This window comes from Conger conger, chromosome 6 (genome assembly GCF_963514075.1).
Source record: "Conger conger chromosome 6, fConCon1.1, whole genome shotgun sequence".
In the NCBI taxonomy this organism is placed as follows: Eukaryota; Metazoa; Chordata; class Actinopteri; order Anguilliformes; family Congridae; genus Conger; species Conger conger.
Genome location: NC_083765.1, coordinates 46,689,150 through 46,704,606, shown reverse-complemented (window position 1 = coordinate 46,704,606; position 15,457 = coordinate 46,689,150). Strand labels below are relative to the sequence as shown.

At 43.2% G+C, this 15,457-nt stretch overlaps 1 protein-coding gene across 4 annotated transcripts in view; it reads right to left on the bottom strand.

Moving 5' to 3' along the window:
* Positions 1-15,457, bottom strand: part of LOC133130900 (ETS-related transcription factor Elf-2-like) — a 33,050-nt gene that overhangs the window by 4,092 nt on the left and 13,501 nt on the right. For 3 of the 4 annotated variants that reach the window (XM_061245877.1, XM_061245878.1, XM_061245879.1), the window contains exons 2-5: positions 14,157-14,341; positions 11,345-11,513; positions 1,253-1,366; positions 62-232 (exon numbers count right to left, since the gene is read on the bottom strand). In XM_061245877.1, the coding sequence (XP_061101861.1) occupies positions 62-232; positions 1,253-1,366; positions 11,345-11,513; positions 14,157-14,231 (529 nt within the window). In that variant the 5' untranslated portion in view covers positions 14,232-14,341. Of the gene's footprint in view, positions 1-61; positions 233-1,252; positions 1,367-4,052; positions 4,431-11,344; positions 11,514-14,156; positions 14,342-15,457 lie in introns of those variants that run through there. The other variant, XM_061245880.1, reaches the window with a different exon arrangement.

The following is a 15,457-nucleotide window of genomic DNA, read 5'->3' as shown; positions in this document are numbered from 1 at the left end:
GAGCTCACACCGGCATGTGTGATTCAGCTGTACATCCTGCCCAGGGGCGGGCATGTCCTACCTTTCTTCTTCTTGATTGGCTCGCTCTCTGGGGCCTCGATGACGGTGCACACCTCCATGGGCTCACTCTCCTCAGTGGACACCTCCACCACCGTCTCTGAGATGATGTCCGGCCGCATGGCGGCGTGGATGAACTCCGGCGTGGTGACGCAGGGCGGCACAAACACCTCCACTGCACACAGAGAGAGAGGCTCTGGGTGAGGGGCTGTTACGCTTTATGCCAAACCACTTTATGATTATGCAGGAGAAAATCCAGGGGTCTACATCCTGTACTCTATTTTATTACTTTTTTTATCAATATATATTTTTTTACTATAGGGCACAGTTAATAAGATTTAGAAGATTTGAACAGTTTAAAGGATATATATATATATATATATATATACACACACACACAACCATTAGCGCCTTGTTCATTGAAAAAAAAGTTATACAAAAATGCTCAATAAAATACTTTGGGTGGGCGGGGCGTAGCATCAAACTAGTGCATAATAGTACCAAAATGTAAAGATAAATTGTAGTATATTTTTCCAAAACACATGTATTTTATTTGTAAACCTCAAGAAATCAATCTATTTACCTGACCACTTTTCAGTATATGAATCATATTGAGCAACTACTAAATATGTTCGGCTTGTCATTTCACAGGCCATTAGCTATGGCTGAACATAAAGCAAGAAACAGACTCAGGAAAGCCGTTTCAAACAGGATTATGGGGACCAATGGAGTAGCGGAATATACACGGGTAAATCCATTCACTCTGGAATGGCACGTTAGAAAAATTAATTACAGATTCATATACTTGGCCCCATTCTTTATTGGACCAGGTAATTGATGTCTGAAGGGAAAGTTTTTTCCAAGTTCCCAACACGCAATGTATCAGGCCCCCGAAAATCTCTTCACGGGATTGCTTTACACGATATGGAAAGCTCACAAGCAGCTTCCTTTTACATTCTCTTCCAAACTCTTTGTTTAAGCAGCAGCAGGTGCACGGTGCAATGCAAACACATAACGCCACTCTGAAAGGTACCCTTGATGATGAGGGCCTCGGGTAAGGACAGAATGTGACGGCCGGTTATGAACCCGGTGGTAAACCCGGTGGTAAACCCGGTGGTAAACCCGGTGATAAGACCGGTGATAAGCCCGGTGATAAACCCATCAAGGCGGCAGCGGTTCGGGGAAGGGGCCTCACCTGGGCTGCGGTCGCCCCTCAGGCTGCTGGGAGAGTCCATGTGCAGGAGGGCCTCGGCCGCCTCGATGGTCTTGTCCGAGCAGAGGACATTACTGCTGTGGACCGACGCCTCCACTGCGAGAGAGCCACAGGCATGTCACATCCGCACTGCATCGCTCACTCACACAGCAGGGCAGCTAGCACATTAACCTCTCAGGTAGCCACGTGAGGGCTGGCAAACGGGCCCATTATCGATTTGGACAATGCTTTTGCTCCTCGTTCCCAAAACTAACCCGCACTCTAACCCTAACCCCAACTACTGCTGCACTGTATTCACGCATTGGTTCCAGCCCTTAATGAACTAGTGCTTAATTGCCAACATCAGTGCAAAATGAATAACAGTATTCTTAATAAAGCATATATTCATACATTTAAAATATGCTTAGCCCAGGGAGCTTTTTGAGAAGGACTGTTCTTGTGTTAAAAACAGCCCTTAACAGCCTAACAACAAAAACATACCAAATATAACACTGCTGTCAAAAATGTCTGATGGCTGGTGTTAACCAGCCAAAAAGTACTTTGTACTTTAATGTGAAATGCTTTGTGTTTAAATACAGGTTTGTATTGAACAGTGAAATGAAAACAGTATCAAAAGCAAAAATAAATATTTATTGTTATACAAAAAGCTTATTCATTACACATTCAGTTCTATTGACTATTGATATGCAGTCAGCAGTCATGTCATATACTTTTAAATCTGCATCTATTGCTTTAAAGCTTCTTTGTCTATTCACCACACACACACACACACACACACACACACACACACACACACACACACACAGTGCAGTTCTTGTGCATGCATTCCCCCCTCTACAGAGGCAGGCGGTCTGCGCCACCTGTTCTCCTCAATCACCACATCACCACCTCCATTTAGCAGCCACTCTGGCCATGTTTGGTTATCTATAGCAGAGGCTATCTTTAGGTGAACAGTACCCTCTACTCCCTTAACCTACCCAGAGAACCTGCTTTATACTGCAGACGGAGCTCTTCGTGGAACGGGACACGGGGCCCATTACAAACAAGAACATTGCACAGCACCCAGCTTTAGAAACCAGTAAATGTGAATAACAAGTCCCAATGAATATAACCATGTCATTGAAGGAAATAAACGGCCATGATAGCTCCTGCTTGATAAACTCTTGATCGAACCATGAAAGCGGTGCGATAAATAATCACGTTGAAATGCTTACACTGACAGTGAGAGAAACACACCAAGTAATTTGCATTCAGTGTGTGTCATGACGCTTAATAACTTGCATTTAAAAATGCGTACATTCAAATGTACCTAAATTTGATAACAGAACACATAGTGACGAAGATTTCTTAACGTTGATAAGTTAACTTTAGCTGTAAATTACAACAACAAAAATTAAGGTTATCTTCGACTAGCTTGCTCCAGCTTGACCACTCGCTTTCACTTATTAATTCAATTATTTATTTAAAAAAAAACACGCATTTAAATGTCAAAATATAGCACCTATAATTAAAATATTTCTATGTTATCAAAAGAATGCTTGGCACTATTTAACCGTACCGGGTATAGCGGTCCCTACAAAAAGTAGTGCTGTCCCTTATGACTTCCGTGTTTACACTCTACTCTTTCCCTCCAGTTCCCTCCGAAGACACCTCCGAGCTCCCTGTCACTCAATCCCCGCCCCTAGAGTCATTGGCTGGTTCACTTCTTTCCACCGTTCTCCTGATGTTTACCCATTGGCTCTGTTATAGATTTCGAAAATATGCGCGAAACTATTGGATAGACTGAACTGTCAATCACGAGGACAACCTCCAGGGCGGATCGCAGTGCTTCCGCCATCAAAAATAGCTGGCTACAAATAGTCTAAAATCATTTTTCATTGCTAGATGAAGCGTTCAAAACTATACATTTCACCAATAATATAAACATTACATTTTAGCTAAGTATGTCGAATTCGAATGAATGGTTTGGCCGAAAAAATATTATCTAAAAGTCGCAGGTTTCAAGCCAGCTAATGCAGTAACGTTGACGAAGGCAAGCTAACGGATAAAAAAAGGATCCGCTAGCCAGCACCAAGGAAATCGAAAATTTTTAACGGAGATCATATTCAGTGTCCGGGGCAGTGCATGTCACGTTTCTTACTTCCAATATATCCACACTTAACGCTAAGATCACATTATTTAACCTGGGAATTCCATCTTGCTGTCTGGTTCACTAACGCTAGATAGTTCGCTGGCTGGCAAAAAATTTAAATAATTCGCTGCATTTAAATCCAATAAATGGCTTGTCAATGCTAAGACAGATCGTGCACATTTCATTAACAACACACAATATCACGCGTTACTACGGTTCAATAAAACGGGAAAATCAAAGCTGCACGTCCTTCTGAATCAGACAGCGTGGCAAAGACGTAGGAAAGACAACATCGCCTGTACTTCCTGGTTTCCCAGCAGCGCACAATCTCATAACCCGTTAGCTAATAAAATCAACAGAAGTAGAAGATATACGTTTCGGTATAGGCTGCTGACAATGCGACTGGGACCATGGGTATGTTTGTGCAGCACATTGCATTCTTATAACACACTGAAATAGTTTCCATCAATCTCAGACACAGGAAAAGCTGGGAACGCCATGCAGGTTGCTAACCAAGGTGATCACTTCCTGATTTGCCCTCCATTACTTCACACAACAACTACACGAAACTGGACGCGGTAGTTCGCCAAAAGCGCGCAGCAATCGAAAGCAACCCCCTCTGACTATGGAAGTGAGTATGGCACAAATTACCTGCTCTGATGAGCAGATCAAGCTGATTAGCGGGTCCCTCATGCAGTGAAGTCGCCATGTTCTTCCAGAGCTTCAGATTCACATTGAGTTACATTGAAATGCATAGAGGGGCACAATTGAGATCACTCCGCAGCAACAGGAAATCACCTTAGATTCGGCCAAACACAGAACATACCCCCAACAACCGCGATCCTTCCGCGCTAAACACAGGAAATCCTCGGCTCGGAAGCATTTGTCTGCCATTCGCTAGCTAACGGTGCTAGCCGAAGAAGTTATAAAAATTGCATTCTGTCGCCGCTACAAAATGTGACAGTTTGCCATGGAAATGTAGGCTATCACGCATGTTTTGCACGACGAGTGAACACTTTTACAAGCAACATGTGATTCCGTTTTAATGTACATGGGGACGCACAATACCGCTGATCTCCCTTCGCACCGCCCAGCTCACATATGCGCGAATACGACTTCGAACTGCAAACAAGGTGTTTACATTGTAAAATTAGGTGCGTTAGTTTTTATTGCATTAATTTCAGTTTGTAGGCTACAGTAAGTTTAAACTGAAAAGATACAATTGATTATAACAACCACAATACGCTAATCGAAGTCTACATAGATGCAACAACCGCCATGCATTAGTAACTTAGCTGCGACTATTTCACACTTCCTGGTTTTGTGCCATATCAAGATCCAGATGTGCATATAATTAGACCTGTCTTTTCACATCCAGGAACTTTGACCATGTTCGAATCGCAATCGAGGGTATTGGGAGCCGTGAAATAACCCCTGGGCTACATTGTTTTTTTTATCCTGGTTGGATATTGTGTCACTACGTGCGGTAAAAAGATGCCCACAGGTAACCTGCAATAAGGGTCAGTTGACATTCCTACGTTTGCTGCAGGTCATTTTCACACCACGTAGGGAGTAGCTAATGCGTTTTGTGACAAATGGCACAACAACGCACAACGTGTAAATTAGCACCGGTACTACCGCCAACTCCAAAGTTAATTTAGGTTAATGCTGGAAAACCCTAATAACTGAAGATAACAATTTCTCCAACCATGTTTAAGGTTATTTGGCACTTGTAAATTACGTAGAGGGAGTGGGGAAGAAACGTTTAGCCTAAATTACCGGTGATAGGTATGGGTACAGTTGCTGATGACGACCACGAAAACTATGCAACTAACTTTTTCTTCTGCGATCTCCTTCCAAAGCAGTTAGTAGTTTCCAGGCCTTATGCCTGCCAAGCGGTGTATGCCTTCTAAAGCATGCGGACATAAAGAAGCATTGTTATTTAGCAGTGAAGGAGCTCTCTATGGGCACTTTCTGGGACCACAGCTGGTTCGACTTCCTCACCATACCTACAATACCAAATTAAAGCTTTAACTGACAGGCCATGTGTGTATGTGGGCAGAGTAAAGATTGCCTTTTTGAAGGGAATGTGTGTATATTTATATCCCAGCTGTTGCCTGGTTAGACAGCTGCCAGGTGGCTTAGTCAGGAATATGGTTTTCCCCTTCATTCTTTAGTCCACTATTGAGCATGTAAAACAGACAGAACTACTGCAGCCATATGTTAGTCACCATATACTGAAGACTTATTTGAAGACTTCATCCTGAAAAATTAAAAATATTGTATTTTAAATCTAGAGTTTGTGTGCCAATAACTAAGGACACTTTCCAAGAGATAGCCCTTTCCCCTTTATTACCACTGCTTACAGGGTGACAAAGTAGTAGAATGGCAGAACTAGGCCTGCTAAATAAAGCTTTCGACACTTGTGTGCTCCAACACACCTTTATTGTGTGGAACAGATGTGTCCATCCCTCGGGATCTTCCTCAGGTCCCAAGACATCAAAATGTTGTCTGTTTTGCACAATAAAGGTGTGTGTTGGAGCTCAAGAGAATTACAAGCTTCATTTGCATTTATCACAGACTCCTCGGCTCAGCACCTCAACTAATTAGGCTTGTATTTCAAAGGCTGAGAGTTTGGTTCCCAGCCAGGGTGTCGCCGGTGTATCCTTGAGCAAGGTGTTTAACCTGACCTGTGGCTTTGCGTTCAGTTTAGCCAGACACCAAATCATCTTATTTTACTGACCAATGACCTGTTTTTCTCCCCAGATCCCATTGTTGGCGGTTTTAAGGGACCGGAGAAACCCTCTGGATTACCATCCTCCAGAACAGCAGATAGGTCATCTTATTTTTGTTTCATCTGAACCTATAACTGCAAATCTGGATCAACTACATGGCTAAGTGCGACCCAAGATACCTAACAGAGGAGTGACCAGGGCTGCGTCAGAATCAGCACGTTTGCCTACTTTTGAGTATACAACATGTTTACTGTTGAGTATACCAGTTGCACAAGTGTGCCAATTCAGACAGGGCCCTGGAAACCGGCAGCCCTAAAACATGATTGCTTTATGGATGTGCTGAAATGCAGTGCTTTGAGTAAGCAACTAGATGTCCTCCTTGAGCTGCAACAGCAGGCGTTTCGCCCATACCATCCAAAGAGCTGCAGGTTGAAGACTGGTGAGAAACGTAGTGAGAAAACATGCAAAATTTAAGGAGGTGGCAGCCCCATTGAGCAGCCAAGAGGTTTCCCCAAAAAGTAAGTCATGGGAATTAGTAGTTGAATGTGGCAGTGGCAGTGTTTTACACTGAGCTTCAGTACATGATCCTTGAGACAGGAGTGCAACAGGAGTCTACACCGTCTAGTGCCAATAGCCAAATGTATTGTATACACCATTACATTACATTACATTATTGGCATTTGGCAGACGCTCTTATCCAGAGCGACGTACAGTTAATTAGACTAAGCAGGAGACAATCCTCCCCTGGACCAATGCAGGGTTAAGGGCCTTGCTCAAGGGCCCAACGGCTGTGCGGATCTTATTGTGGCTACAGCGGGATTAGAACCACCGACCTTGCGTGTCCCAGTCATTTACCTTAACCACTACGCTACAGGCCGCCCCACCCAGGACTTCCATCATCTTGCCATCAGATACGTTTTAAATGACCGCAGCATCAAAAAATATCACTGGCCTTGTGACCTTAAATATGAAATTAACTGAATTTACAATTAAAAACGAACCCATTCATGACCCCCTTCACTAATAGACGTGTTAAGAACATTGAGGATTATACAGTGCAATGATTTATATGAAAGTTAAACCAGACAGACAATAAAGATGAAAAATGTCTGCCGATTGCCATTCTCCTCTCTCATTGGCTGTAGGAGCAGTGTAAATACTTGGCTACAGGTACAGCCTCATCCCAGAATTCTAGAATTCTAGTTAAGAATCAACTTTGCATTTTTCTCCACGCATCGCACTTCACAGACCTGCCTTCCATTTTACTTCAGTGCACTTTCCCCACAAAAATAGTATTAAAATTAGAGCATTCTACGGTCGATAGATTGCAGCATACACAACCACAAGTTGTTCAGTACTAGGATAAGGGCTAAACAAGGAAAGCATAGAACCATAATGTATAATGGCAATGGGCAATTCCACGCTGACTGACGTTACAACTGCTGCATATTGGGGTGGTGAAGCCCAATACAGCTACACAATAGAGACTGATAAGAGTTATTGACACCTGAGGCGATGTCAGTCTCTTATGTATCTGTATTGGGAATTGCCCGAATATATTTCACAGTAGTGTAATAATTTCTGCTTTATGGTAGTGAATTATCTCTATATTTGCAAATATATTCTACTATGCTATTAACTTAACAATATATTTACAAATAATTAAATTTCTAAAAGGGAGGCAGTCGCAGATGGGGGGAAGCATCGGGTTATACAAAGGGTGGTACTTGTACATGGTTTATGGGGATGTGTTTGGATATAACGGACCCAATCGGTCCGGACCATCTGAGCCTCCCATCGCCCGGGGTCAGCCAGGCCTAGGCCTGTGCAGCGCTACTCCAGCTGGGCTATTATCTGTCATCTGTTATTATCCACCATCATTCTGCCCCCCTGCAGCCACAGCCAGTCCATTACCACATCTCTGTGTCTGTGAAACAGGGCTCCCAGTGTACCCTGCCAAATGGCCCCCCATTATTATATTTTCTCTGCACAGTAGGTACCCAGCGTGATAAGTGAATTACGTCTACTCTGGCTCATCGTCCTATGCGGTGTCCTATGTTTTTACGTACGCATGATCGCCACAGGCAGGGATTTTAACTAAATAATACTGGCTTTGTATAAAAATATGTACTTGTAGCCTGGAAGTTTAATATCAACATATTAAATATCAAACATAAAATGTTGTATGATTAATCTATGCACTATTAAGAAGCCACAGGAAAGGTTAGCCACAGGTAACAGTACAATGTCAAGATGTGAGCCTCAAATGGGCAGTTCAGCCAAAAATGAAATTAAAGTATGCATCCTCTTACCCAAAGTACCATCTATCCATCCAGTTTTTGCTGAGATAATTTTTCTAGATTTCACAACTTGCAGTTAACCGTGATATAATGGACCTCTATGGACCACCCCTCTTCTGATAACCAATGTGCTGACAATTTACATAAAAAAAACTCAACTGCAACTCAACTTCTCTTCCCAAATATAATGTCACGGTTACTCGCCAACATCAACAGAGCTTTTAATCCAGAATCCTTTCTTCTATTGCCAAGACTCGCCAATTGTGTCCATGCAAGCATAAGTTTCCGCTGAAGCACACCAGTATTCTGGGGCAGTGTGTCAATTGTTTTGATCAGTGCCGGCTGTTTGCAGTGCTTGGCTCGGCATAACGAAACATCCAAGAGTACATTAGCTAGCTGTGAACTTCAGTTTGCAAAACTTTTCCAAGACAATGTAGGACACTGTTGGACTACAAAAAAAGACATGAACACATGCCCCAGAACACTGGTGTCCTTTGGCGCAAATTGAGTCCATGCAATAGAAGAAATAGTTCTGGATTAAAATGAGCTCTGTTGATGTTTGTGAGTAACTGGCATTGTTTTTGGAAGGAATTTTTCTAATGTAAATTGTCAGTGCACTGGCTACATGGAGTGGTCCTACACGTCCATTACATCACAGTGAACTGCATCTAAAACAGTTTGCTCAGCAAAAATATGTGGATATATAGATAGCACTCTGGATAAGTGGAAACATACTTTAATTTAATTGTGGGTGCACTGCCCTTTTAAAATACAAGCCTAGCAGGCAAATTAAATATATACTGATATTAACTGATAAATTGAGATCACACACACAGTGGAGGATGACACGCAATCTGTAAAGAATGAAAATTAACCACACTTTGATATCCCATATCATCACATTTGATATCACACTTTGATTTACTCACATGAAGCTCCTCTGTACAAGTCTTGGTATCAGTGAATGGGGAAAACCTATCCTTGGAAAATATACAACACTTTGTGTTTCTGTACAATCAGTTGGAAAACTGGTAGTTATTCGGTCTTGTGAGATCGACAAGCTTGTACTGCTAAAACGTGCAGTTAAACTATTCAGTAAATGGCAGAAAATATGGGAAATTGTCAGATTGCGATATTTTTAAGTTTCCTTTCACACCCTATTTAAAGCTTGCAGATATGGAAAAAACTGGAATTAAATGTGCTTCCTATGGCCACAAGAGGGAGCCAACACTCGGATGCACTTCACAGCAGAAACTTGCCCCCCTAGCCCCGTTGAAGTAGTGCTCTTCTGGTCAGAACGGTTAATTAAATACCGCTCTATATTTGACAAAAAATACTATTATGAGTAGTGCGCAGTGATCCGCGTACCTTCTGAAGTTAAAGATAGATGCAGCACAAAATACGCTCATTCGTTAACAAAACTCTACCTTCAGAAGTTGCGCGAATCACTGTACACACGCAGCAGAAGACAGAAGGATACAGTTGTGGTCAGCGGTTATTGTTCCAACCGCCTAACTTCTCAGAAAACGTCTTTTGTTTTTACAATTTTTTTCACGCACTTACCTAGTGTAAATAAAACCGCTTCGGAGTTGCTGAATGAAAGGTGTATTTCTTTACTCTGAAGGAGGTAGGCTACTGACTCCTGTAGGCTTCAAGTCTTTATGCTAAGCTAAATCTGGGTAATAAAAAAAAAAAAGGTATATTTTATATTAAAATGTTTATATTAAAATGTTGGTGTATTCCTTTCAAGCAGCAGGTGCTGTAGTCCAGGTTAGGGAATTTCCAAGCCTTTTTGGGTTGACTGGATGTTATCCGTTTCAGGATCTGTATTTTGGTTCTTGGTTAGCCTAATTAACGCGCATTATTTCTTTAGTAACGTTGCATATAACCGAGCTGGTCAGGGAATGTATATAGCCAGGTTTGGGGCGGTATAATGCAAATGGCTGCGCTTGCTCTAGATAACAACACTTACAAAAGGCCCGTAAACAAATGGGAAATTCAAATCGGCATTCAGCATTGTTTATAAAACATAACTCACAGTCCAGTGACCTAGAACAAGCGACTAAATAAGCCTGACAATTCCAACCAACTATTAGCAAACACGCACTGAACAAACAGCTTTATTCCGTTTCTGTTCAATCGCGCCACCAGCAGCACATTTATTTCACAATGAATTTAAAGCGCACTAAATGTAGACATGTCAAATAAAAACCCGTATTCACCAGCCAGTCCAATAAAAGCTAATGAAGCCATGCTCAGCTGGCAGGACGGCCGGTGTACACAGTGGGCTTTCGGTGCCAGGTATGAGAAACACTCGGCTGCTCAACACGCAGTTCCAGTTTCACCAGAGAAATCCCCGCTTGCCGCTCATCTGTCACACACTGCCAGAGCCGCCAACATTCACATCAACCCACAATCACATCTTCACACAACCTCCCAAGCTGAAACCACTCAATATGAAGATAAATTAACCTTCATTCTATTGTTTACACCCTGATCTGTAACCACACATCCCATAACATATCCTCACTATCAGTTGCATGCAATGTAAAAGCAGCCAATTCTTCTTCTTCAAATATACAAATACTCTTCTGTGACTAACCATCCTTTGTAACATGCTTAATTGTAAATCAAAGTTAGGATTTTAACATGAATTACAAGGAGAAATAAATTTAAAAGCAGCTTCGACATCTCACAAAGTCACATGTCCTATTATTACTTGCATAAATAATCATATTTGGCACTCTCCACCAATAGTTAAACACAAATGTTGATTGAACACAGGGCAGTGCATATCTTTGAATATTTTTCTCTCGTTTAGTTTTTGACCTTTTTTAAACCAGGATAGGGTCTCTAATGTGAGCCTACATGTCTTTGAACAACGAGAAGGAGGTGAGGCTCCTCCTACCTGTCTCCACCACCTCCGTCTCCACCTCCTGTTCCTCCGCCACGTCCTGCATCAGGTACGTCTCGTCATCGTACACCAGAACCTGGGCGGCGAAGCACTGCTCCACCCGAGGGCTGGGCACGGGTTCCACAATCACGGCCGGGTACTCCTCCTCACACTGGCCCTCCTCCTGCAGAGAGAGAGAGAGACGTCACACCTCTGAGCCCTGCCCTAGCCAGAGCCCCCTCCCACAAAGACATCAATCAAGCTCTTTAATGCACCCCCATCGCACCATGGCATCGGTAGCACTGGTCGCTACAGAGCTGAAACAAGCCCCAGTCAGTGGTCATGTCAAAATAATATTGGCCAATATGAGAGCTTTATGGATAAGTTCAATATAATTGATGTAAGAAATTTGAGGTCTTTACAATGCATTCAGTTTTTTTTGGACGGAAACTATTTAGGACAGACTAAGGCTCAGTAATATAATTACAGCAATAAACATAAAGTAGTTATTTGTTGTTAAAGTCTTAAAATATCCAGAAACACCACTTCCCAGACTAATTCTATGGAACTAAAAGGCTGCAGAAGAGCAGGCTTCATTAAGTCGGTTCTCTAAATGAAATCGGCAGTTCTCACTATGCTAGAATTCCTTGGCGAGGCACATGCATTCGGAACTGTCAATTCAGAAATGACAATTTAGTCATTCATACAAGAGCCACTGTGTCAAGGTGCATAGTCCTTGAGCCTAATACACTACACAAGATACACATCCTTAACATCTCCAATCTGCAGAGCACACACAGAGGGGGATTTTCCAGATGGAATAAAAAATAAAAATAAATAAACAAGTGAGATCTCTAAAATATGCAGAATAACACAAATCTCTTGTCTCCCCCCAAATACAAATGAACATGGAAGAGGATTACCAGTAATCATTCACACAAAATTAATTCCTGGGTGCATCCCTGCTTGGCACATCCACAGACTGAAAAATCTGCTTCCATAAAGATCTGCTTGTTTAGCACACCCCATTAAACCGCAGACTGTTAGCAAGTTTGAGTGTGATGTATCCCTTCTGGATGAAGCTGTGAAATCTTCACATTTCTAATTTAGGGCCATGAAAGCAACATCCTCTCAAGAGACTCACTCCAGCAGAATATTTGGGTGTAAACCCAGCCTCCTATCCACTACTCTTCACTGCCTTTACCCATTGGTTTTAATGTAAAAACTTTTTTGTTTTTAGTTTTTTGGCAAAATACCAAGTCAGTGTAGAACAGAACTACATTGCATTCTATCATCAGTAGTCAGTATTAGAACATTCAAATCATGTATTTGTGATCTCACACCTTAAAGGGTAAGACTGCAGAGAAATCTGCTCAGAGGAAATTGGACACAAACTTCCTTCATGATGAGCACAATGCTTTCTGCTCCGAGACCAAAGACTGAAGCCCCAGTCCACACTCACTCATAGATATCGCTATTGACAAGTGTGGGCTATGATATGCTTTCCATTGTGGGATTTTATGATTCTTACGAGGATGTCATGCCAATTCAAACTCCTACATACGCACATGCACAAACACACAAACTTAACACTGCAAATAAGAAGCACACAGATACATTTTTACAAGTATGCAAAAAAACAACATACATCACACTAACAAGCGCACACTGGAGACACTGAGGTAAAGCCAAACTCTAGGGAAACACAAAACAAATGATGATTTCTGCTGCATCATTCAGGCAGTCACGTGTGGCAGAGCCAGCAGGCACCCTGACTGAATGAGCCTCTGTGCACATGTGAGTTACCACGGTGAACAAAATGGCCCCCTAGACTGCATCAATAGCACCATTCACACAGGCAATTCAATCTTGCCCAGGAACGTCATCCAGCTCAGTGCTCAAGCGGCCATCGATTGTTTCAGCCTGCTCAAAGTACAGCCCCCAGAGATCTCGACTTGATTGAGGTGGCCTTTGCACTGTTTGTATTTTTGTACTTTGATCATTGAAGCCGATTACTGACACATTATCACATACAGCTTATAAGTGTGAACACATAGTGAGCTTTCACCTGAACATTGCTCAACAGATCCGAACAAGAATATTATCATTTGTGCATTTTCCTTAATCAAGAAAAATATATACAACTACATACAACATAACCCCATCAGTGTACAGCTAGGGTTTGTTAAGTAACCATTGCATATACAGGTTACCAAGAGTCACACCTAGCTTCCAATTTACACCATTAATTAACAGTAGTAATAATCCCCAGCTGACAGGGAGCATCAGAACATATTTTAAATGGAAATAAGCAAATCTGCTACAATTTACAAAGCATGCTGGGAGATGCACACTTCCATAACTTATGTTGCCAAATTATGAGGAATAAAATTGCTTGCATTAACGAAAAAGATTAAGCCTGTAAATTAAATAACATTGCATTCACTGCATCATGCATTGCTTTCTGTTTAATGACATTTCATTAGCTGAGCTGAATTCAGTGTGCTATTCCCCTGACAAGTGACTGACTATAATAACGGAAATAACTTGTACAGGCAAATGTCCTTATCAACGCAACATGACACTAACCATCAGCTAATTTTAAATTAAAAACCCAAGAGTGGAAGGCCAATTTCAAGAACAGGAAGTAAGTTATTATTAGGGATCAATGTAATACAGAGTAATTACCTCCGTCTGAATCACACTCACACAAAGAAATACGAAAATGGAAACGATTTCCAAACAAATGGCAGCCTGTTTCGTTGAGGTGTAGCGTGGTTGGGACGGAAGCATGCTGATGGGAACACTGTCGTTCTCGCACCCTTACCTGCTGAGGGTCCTCCACCGCGGTCACATACTCCAGCACCGATCCTCCGCCATCAACAAGAACCACAGAGGTCATGACGCATTCCCTTCGGAGCGGGCCGTGCTCTCAGCGGTAAGACTCTGACAGCCCCTGCACCACAGTGCTTCCGTGTGTCAGCCTCCGGTACTGCAGTCCCAGACCTAACCCTGTCGGAGAAGGAAAAGAACGGGGTTAGCATGTTGGCTGTGTTTAGCGCTCTTCTGAACAGATGCTCACATCTGTTTGGCCAGTCTTGGTACCATCTTTGTTGGCCAATGTGGTCCGGTCCTAATGTGTTCTGGACACATGGGCCTGACATTTTCAGGAGAGTCTGGACACATGGGCCTGACATTTTCAGGAGAGTCTGGACACATGGGCCTGATGTTTTCAGGAGAGTCTGGACACATGGGCCTGATGTTTTCAGGAGAGTCTGGACACATGGGCCTGATGTTTTCAGGAGAGTCTGGACACATGGGCCTGATGTTTTCAGGAGAGTCTGGACACATGGGCCTGACATTTTCAGGAGAGTCTGGACACATGGGCCTGACATTTTCAGGAGAGTCTGGACACATGGGCCTGATGTTTTCAGGAGAGTCTGGACACATGGGCCTGACGTTTTCAGGAGAGTCTGGACACATGGGCCTTACGTTTTCAGGAGAGTCTGGACACATGGGCCTGATGTTTTCAGGAGAGTCTGGACACATGGGCCTGATGTTTTCAGGAGAGTCTGGACACATGGGCCTGATGTTTTCAGGAGCGTCTGAATGGGACCTGTGGGCCTTCCTGTCGAGCATGGGGGGCACATCCTCCTCCCGCTTCATCTGTACACCCTACCTTAGAGCCACACCCCTCATTCTCCCTTTCCAACAGTGTCTCTCTAAACAGGCCCAGAGAACACCAGAAGCCTCCCTCTTCCCGTCACCGACCGTGTGTTTGTGGGGGAGGGTGGAATTCTGAAGCTGTGTAATCCAGATCCTGTCAGGTTTCCTGCTGGAACAGCAGATTAAAGTGCCAGCTGGATTCCAGAAAGATGGGTTCGGCGAAGCGCGGGTAAGCAGCAGCTGAAATGCCGGCCAGCATAGAGACACTTTCGTCCAGCCAGAATGGTGTGGGTGTCCCTTTAAACTGGAGGATCTGGACAGTGTGCTGCAGCACTGGCGGGCTTTAGGACCGCCCGCCGGTTGGAGGACCGGGCCGGGGCAGTAGTCACAGCATACCCAACCCACGCCCCCGCCCAAGCACTGAGAGTAAACATGGCTCCAGATCAGGAAAGGAGCCTGACT